General features: G+C 46.7%; 1 protein-coding gene across 4 annotated transcripts in view; it reads left to right on the top strand.

Moving 5' to 3' along the window:
• The first annotated feature begins 576 nt into the window (after window positions 1-576).
• The window catches only part of BMP15 (bone morphogenetic protein 15), a 94,272-nt gene continuing 87,245 nt past the window's right edge, over window positions 577-7,603 (top strand). For all 4 annotated transcript variants that reach the window (XM_078663819.1, XM_078663818.1, XM_078663820.1 and 1 more), the window contains exon 1: window positions 577-1,344. In XM_078663819.1, the coding sequence (XP_078519945.1) occupies window positions 990-1,344 (355 nt within the window). In that variant the 5' untranslated portion in view covers window positions 577-989. The remainder of the gene's footprint in view (window positions 1,345-7,603) is intronic.

The raw sequence follows: 7,603 nt of genomic DNA, 5'->3' as shown, positions 1-7,603 counted from the left end.
CTACAAAGCCCAGAATGCATATCTCTTTTGGCTCAGAAATGAGGACGAGCTGCCATTTTCTCACCTGACATGCGGCCTCTTGGGTACCATGAAAAGCGACAGGGTGATGGCAACGCACATATCAGGCCAACATTTCACAAAAGACCCAGCTCTCAAGTCTCGCGGGACCATTCATTTGTAGCTCAGCCAGACATTTGCTTTGCATTCTGAAGCTTGTAGGCCTGATTTTATAATAGCAGTAAAAGGACTACTGATCACAGAATGCAATGCAAGAACGTTGACTGGGTTAGCTACTCACGCATGGACCTAGGAAACATGCGAGCTCTGGATGACCTGCGGTTGTTTGACAGATATATATGCTATTTTTTTAATACGGTGACAACTCAAGAATCGCGTGTCTCATTTGCATAAATGAAGTGAGTGTGCACTGTTTCTTGTTTCCAAAAGGTTCCTTATGGCCGGCCATTCCCACGCTTTCAAGAAACAGTGCCGGGCGGAGATAAGCGTGATATGTGTCTTTAAATTTCAGGCCAACCACTGCCACACCCTTTAAACAAAAAAACGAGTGGTTTCGTTCCTTCCCCCTTTAGTGTTGTTTGGGAGGCCTGGGAGAATGTTTGCGCCTGACCCGAACGGCTGGCAAATGAGCCTTTTAAAGAAGCAGTTTTTAAACGCATTGCTGTTGAGTATGCACTAGGAGTCACCAAAATACACCGCGTTAGGACGGATGGATTGTTTTGAGACGGTGTGAAGATTTAACTTACGATTTTAGCAAAGGTCTTGCAGAGGGTCGCGGGGAGCACCAAGTCTCCTGACCTTGTTTCCAGTTCAAGCCCGAGCAGGGATCCGACATGGAGATGTCTGTCTGAGAGGGGTCAGAGGGCAGGTGAAGGGGAGCCCGGGAGTACGTCATTTTCCTGAGCAACACCTGCAGGAGAATGCTCTCGTCCCCGTGCCGTGGGCTCCTCGACACCAGCTCCTAAAGTCTCATGGACTCACAAGGACTAGCAGTCATGTTGCGACCTCGTCATTTCCGGTTGTGCTTCTGCTTCCTGTTGGCAGTCCTGTTGATCAAGGCCTTGGCTGAGAAGGAGAAGGCTGCAGACCTGGAGGGCCTGGCCAGAGTCCCCGCCTTGCCTCTGATACAGGTGCTCCTGGAGCAGCTCCCTCCCAAGCCCAGGGTGCTGTGGAAGAGGCAGGTCAGCAACCAGCATCTGAACTACATGCTGAACCTATACAGGAAATCTGCAGACAGGGACGGCAGGCCAAAGACCAACCGAACCGTTGACTCCACCATGGTGCGGCTGGTGAAGCCCTTTGCCACCGCAGACTTCTACGTCCAAGGTGAGTTATGTAGGCATTGTGCAAATTCTGGCAATATGCGTGGAGTTTGAATTCTGTTACAGCATTTATATAGAGCTACGTGCGACACTGACGCATTTGCCTACATGCGCCGCAAGCTATGCCATGCAGGGCGTATGGTTGGAAGGGTGTTGTCTTTGTTTTTTGATCCTATGTGGGAAGTGTTTCCATGTTGTGCGTGATGACTACCAATGTCTTATGGGACGCAGTGCAATTTATTTATTTTGATATTTTATATAGCGGGGACATGGCCCGTAGCCATCAGAGCACTTTACAACAGTAGCATGACACAATGATAGAGCAAGTTACAGTTACAATAATTATGTTCAGACATTTGCGTCGGTAGCTGAAACCAGAACAAACAAATTGGACAAGGGACGTACACGGTTCAAGCCGTGATTAAGATGGTGGGGACATACAATGAAGGAACTTCGTATCCTGGAGAGAGTACTTTGGTCTGGTCGAGTGTGATCAACCCAGCTGTCTGTCAAATAGGAGGCGCTTTGGTCCTTTTTGAAGGTGGCTATGCAGGCTGTTAGGCGAAGGGAAGGAGCTAAGGAGTTCCAGATTCTTGTGGCACTACCAGAGAATGACTGGCTCATGTACCGTTCTCTACTAAAGGTGGGGGTTCCAAGAGCAGGGATTGGGCATTTCTGGAACCCCTATTTGCTCCAGAGATTTTCAGTTTCTCATTAAGTAGGAGGGTGAACATGAGTGAAGAACTCTGTGGGTAATGCAGGCGGTTTTGAATTGGGCCCGTGCTTCAATGGGAAGTAAGTGGAGGGTTAGCATGGACAATTTGTTGACTCTTAAAATAAAGCTTTCTGCTACATGTAGTGTTGCTCTTAGTGGGTATAGGTGAACTTTGGGAATGCCTGAGAGAAGGGTATTTCCGTAATCTAGTCCAGAGAGGATAAGAGCCTGCACCACTGTTTCGAGGTCTTGTTGCAGGATCAATTGTCTGATGCCCCACATCTGCCTTAGTTGGTGTTGTGCTCTTTTGGCCATGGCTGTCCTGTGACTGTGGAGATTTAGATGATTGCCATCGGTGATGTGTGAAGTGAGCTGGGGCACAACACAACTTTTAATGACTGCCAGCAAAATGGAAGATGAAGTGTGAGAGATAGATGCGCAGCACGTGGTTTTGAGTAAGATAGCTGCTTTGAGCTTGGGACAGTATGTTCTTAGTCAGGTTTTCATTTGACAGCCTCATGTGTTCTGGGAGTAGTAGTTTTGACTATCTTGCATGTCTTGCTGCGACTGGACTAACTAACCCAATGTTAACGTTATGTAAAGCCTAAGGTTTAAAACGTGCTATAATAATGACATGAAGAATGCTGGCACTCGTACTTGGAAGGTCTTCTGTTTTAAGATAGTGGAGTTTGTGCGATATCTTAGTTGAGAAGGTAGAGTGGGCTTTGTGTCACCCTTTGGCTATAAGGTTGTCAGATGGCTCCGTAGCAAAAAGGGGGGCAATCAAGCGTTGGCTCTTGGCTTTCATCTAGAAACTCACACCTAAAGTTATTCCACCTCACTTGTACTGTAGTTACTTTTTACAATAGTTTTGTAGAGGAAAACTCCAAGTCTTAAAATAAAGAGTCCCCGTGACTTTAAGTCATCTAGAAATCTACTGATGAAAACAGGGGGTGGGGGGGTCTGGGATTCAAAGGCATTCTAGTCACTTATCGGATGTCATGGTTTGGAAATTGGGGTAAACTTTGTGACCTACCAGGTATGAAGGCCAATACATCTTTTGTTTTTTAACCTCTTTGTTATGGAGTAAGTGGGATTTGTGTTAAATATGAAATAAGGGTATGCTCTGGTAAGGTCTTGGTCATGGAGGCATGGTTTAGCAGTATTTAATATTTTAGCTGTGGAGGCAGTGTGGGCTTTGTTCTAGGTCTCGGGTCTGAAGTCAGGGACTTCTTTGTGACAGAAATGTGAAAAAGAGACTAAAGTCTCAGTGTGGCTGATTGTGCTATGAAGGCCAGGTTTTAGGCATGTTACAGAAGATCTCATGTAAGAAGGCAACATAAACGTTTGACACCGTATCACATACCACGCTGCTGACTCGCCTCACAGAAATGGGAGTGGAAGGACCGGCCCATGAATGGATACGATCCTTTTTAAAAGACAGAAGTTTCCAAGTTCACTGTCCTCCATTCAAATCCTCCCCTAGGTGGTTAAGGCATGGCGTTCCACAGGGCTCAAGTCTGAGCGCGACACTGTTTAACATATATATGGAACCCCTGGCTAGAATTGTGGCACCTTATGGAGTGGACATTGTAACATACGCAGATGACACGCAATTGATGATCACCCTAGCTCAGGGCCAGAATGAGGCAGCAGCAAACTTCTCATCCTGCCTCAAGGATGTATCCGAGTGAATGAATGACAACTGTTTACGCCTTAATGGCGACAAAACTGAGCTATTGGTGATTGGGAGAGCTCCCACAATTTGGTCATCAGCATGGTGGCCATCGGAGTTGGGGCCTACACCTTCCCCTTCCGAAACAGTGAAGAACCTAGGTTTCTTTCTGGACTCCAGCCTATCCTATAGACAGCACATTGGAAGACTGGTGGGTAAATGTTACGGAGTCCTTAAAACCATACGCAAAGTACTTGACTATTTACCTATTGACACCAGGAAATCTTTAATACATGCACTAGTTACCCCCCACCTGGATTATGGAAACTCCTTGCTTACTGGTCTGAGTAAGAAAGGATTACATCAGCTACAATGTGTACAAAATTCGGCTGCCAGACTGGTCCTGAATTTGTCCAGAAGAGCCTCAGGGAAACAGGCTCTTAAGACCCTCCATTGGCTGCCCATACAGGAACGTATCCTGTTCAAATCACTATGCTTTACACATCGTGTAGCTCAGGCAGTGCTTAATTTGTGCCGGTGCTTAGCACCGGCACTTAAATATCAGGGCCGGGTCTATGAATCTCTGCCGCGCGCACACCCACATTGATGATTTGTTTTGGTACTAACTGTAAAAATAAATATATACCTTACTTTATTGTGTACTCTGTCTCTGCGAAGCCACAGGCCCGCCCCGCAGCGTGTTTTCATGTAAGTATCCCGCCGCCCGGCTGCCGAGTCTCATCATACTGTCAGTGTCATCACCGTCATGGCGTTAAAACGGTTTAGTGTTGCGAGTACAGTGACTTCACTTGCAAGTTGCGAGTCAGTGCTGCAGCGACTCACACACACTTTTTAAATACATAGGTGAGGCAGCCCTCCTGCTGTTCCTGCCCAGGCCAAGTCCAAGAAGAGAGAATATACTATATATTGAATAATAAATATATAAAATAAAATATAATATGTGTAAAGTAAGTTTTGTTTCATGATCATGGCGGCCGCAGAGTTGTTGACAGTTTCTGTTTGCCAGTGGGTGGGCGGGCCGCGGAAGTTGGTGGGGGTTCTGATGGGGGTAGGGGTTGTGCGTGCGCAGATATTTTTCACTTTGGGTCTGGCTAGCCACCAGTTGCCATGCCCCAGAAAAACCGCGCTGTGCAGTTACAGTGGAAAGCGGCAGCTCCCCATGCCATGAGTCATCCTCATCCACATTAGGTTAGCCAGGCCGGCAGCCCCGGCCCGACCGACTACGAAGCCGAAGGGCAGAGCTGGGCTGTGTAACTGTGTCTGGTGACGGTCTGGTGCCTTGTGGCGTGGCACTGCAGTCATTACTATGTCTACAGTCTACTACAGGACGGGCTGGCACTGCGGCCTGGTAGCAAGCAGGCAGCACGCAGCAAAGTACAACTGAGCAGTGCAGTGTGCAGCTAGCTAGCAGTGTGTGTGTCCTGGCCTGCCGACCAGCGCCACCACGAATAACGGTAAGAAGCTACAAATTATTAAATTAATCAAAGCACTTAAAGTTAAGTTAAGCTAACTCGGTTGGTCAGAGAGCTCCCACACTTTGTTTTATTACGGTGGATGAGGGAAGGGGAGGGGAGGTGGGACTGTGTGAATATAAGTTTCATTTCATGTTAAGGGCAGGGCAGGCATTCTATTCATACACTCCAAGCACTGCAGCAGTAATTGAATTTATTTATTTATTGTAATTTTGTAAACTTTTACTAACTAAGCGAACTGAAGCCATCTGAGCTAACTAGGGATGCATTGCCAATGCTATGCCGTCACCGTCCGGACCGGACCGTTAAAACCAATAAACCAGCAATAAATCAGACAGATGGACGATAGCCAGGCACGATGCTCCGCTCGGTGTTATTTATCCAAAGAGACTGGCAGTCTGAGCCAGGGACAGAAGAGTTAGAGGCTAAGCAATACTACAGTGCCCACATGATTTCAGATAGCTGAAGAGTCGTCACATTCTGGGGGGGGGGGGCTCCTGTTGCGTTACGCCACCGGTGTATGCAACCAACTAAGAGCTATGCCTCAAAGCCGCACTGACTGAGTCTAAGAGATATAAAGCATGTATCAAAACTGTAGTACACACTGCAATAAAACTGTCCCCCAGGAAATGTATTTTTAGTAAACCTCCACAGCAGGGCAGTGCAGGCCCTATATGATATCTATCAGAAATGCGCAGTCGGACTCCGAACCTTTCCCGCGCAACCACAGACGCAGCTGCTTCCTTCACCATACACAGTGGCTCTCCACTCCGATTGGGACTGACTGCAGTTGAGGACGAGTGTGGGGCTCTGATATTATGGAGAAGCTTTGTGGTGGGGGCGAAGGGAGGATGGGTGTAGGAGGTGCAAGGGGTGGACACCTGGCAGAGTAACAGCGATGGCTGCAGTTGAGTCCTATTTATTCCGAGCATTCAAGGCCAGGGGATAAAACCGGTAGTGCGCGTGATCAAATTTGAAATGTTTGCGTTCCAAACGAACTTTGCATCTCTATGCCACACTCCACATGAACCCTTTCCCACGCCTTGTGATCCCCACAGAGCTGATGAAAACTCTCAGCTTATGAAAAACGTGTGTACCTATTTTCTTTTACAATTTTTTTTCTAAAGCACAAACCCGACCCTGAAGGTACTAGAGAGGGCTTTATACAAGTGCCAAATACATTGACAAGGGCTCATTCATTTTTGGTAGACACCGGGAGAATAAGTGATTTAAACCAGAATCACAGGATGTTGAGCCCCTGCAGAAGCTCAAACCCGGTACCCCACGCCCAAAGTCGGCAGCTCTGTCCATTAGGCCACATCCTCTCCCTAAACCTATCTCTCACACTTCTTCACCAACTGCACTGATAAGCTCCCAAAACACGATAACAACAACTCCATGGTCATCATGCACAACATTGAAACACCTCCCACATATGATAAGAACAAAGACAACACCCTTCCAATCACACACCCAACAAGCATGCATGCCAACAGACCCAATTCAGGCAGGAGGTTCACGATTTTTTAAGCTCAAAATGCCAATTTCAGCTGTCCTCTGCCTAAAATTGCCTTTGCTTCTATGTAAGTCCATAGGAAAATAATTTCCTCAAATTTTTTTTTAATTATCTCCCACTTTGCTTGTTTAAAATGCTGACATGTATGTACAAGGTGTAGTGTGTAACTCATATAGGCAAGTGCTTCAGCACCCCAGATAGGGGTAGAAAGTCCTAAATAAACATTACAATACAGTACTCTTTCTGGTACACCTTATATCCTGTGCTCTTTCTCAGCTTAAAAAAATCCCTTTCGACACACAGTGCCCCATCATATCCTAACATACATTGTGCCAAACAATGTACCACATCCCACAGCCTTTCTTCCCCTTGTACACACTCACCCTCCACACTGCGTGCCATATTCCCTTTGTAAACCACACACATAACTTCCCACATCCCTTTTCCCAATTGTATTATCATGGGCACCTTCCCATTCCCCATTCTTATCCCAATATACAGTACAGACCTTCTCACACTCTATATAACCCATTCTTCTCCTTTCACACACTTTCGCTTACAAAAACAAACTTACATTTTCCCAACATCCCACCCCACCAGCACAATGTTATCCTTATCCACAGATCTTACCATCCCCATGGCCTTCTAACATTCTTAGAAAGAGCACGCACATCACATTTCTTCCCACACCACCCTCTCGCATATACACCTCAAACACATGGCCCTTTCTTACCTTAACACACAGACCATCTCATATCCCATACCGCTTTTCATACACAAACACACTTTCACACAAACAACCACCCATGACCTACAGTTCTCATTCACTCTTTACAAGAACACGCACACACTTTCCCATACTTC

Source organism: Lissotriton helveticus, chromosome 10 (assembly GCF_964261635.1).
Source record: "Lissotriton helveticus chromosome 10, aLisHel1.1, whole genome shotgun sequence".
NCBI classification, from domain to species: Eukaryota; Metazoa; Chordata; class Amphibia; order Caudata; family Salamandridae; genus Lissotriton; species Lissotriton helveticus.
The sequence above is the reverse complement of the archived record's forward strand: the minus strand, read 5'-3'. Positions and strand labels throughout refer to the sequence as shown.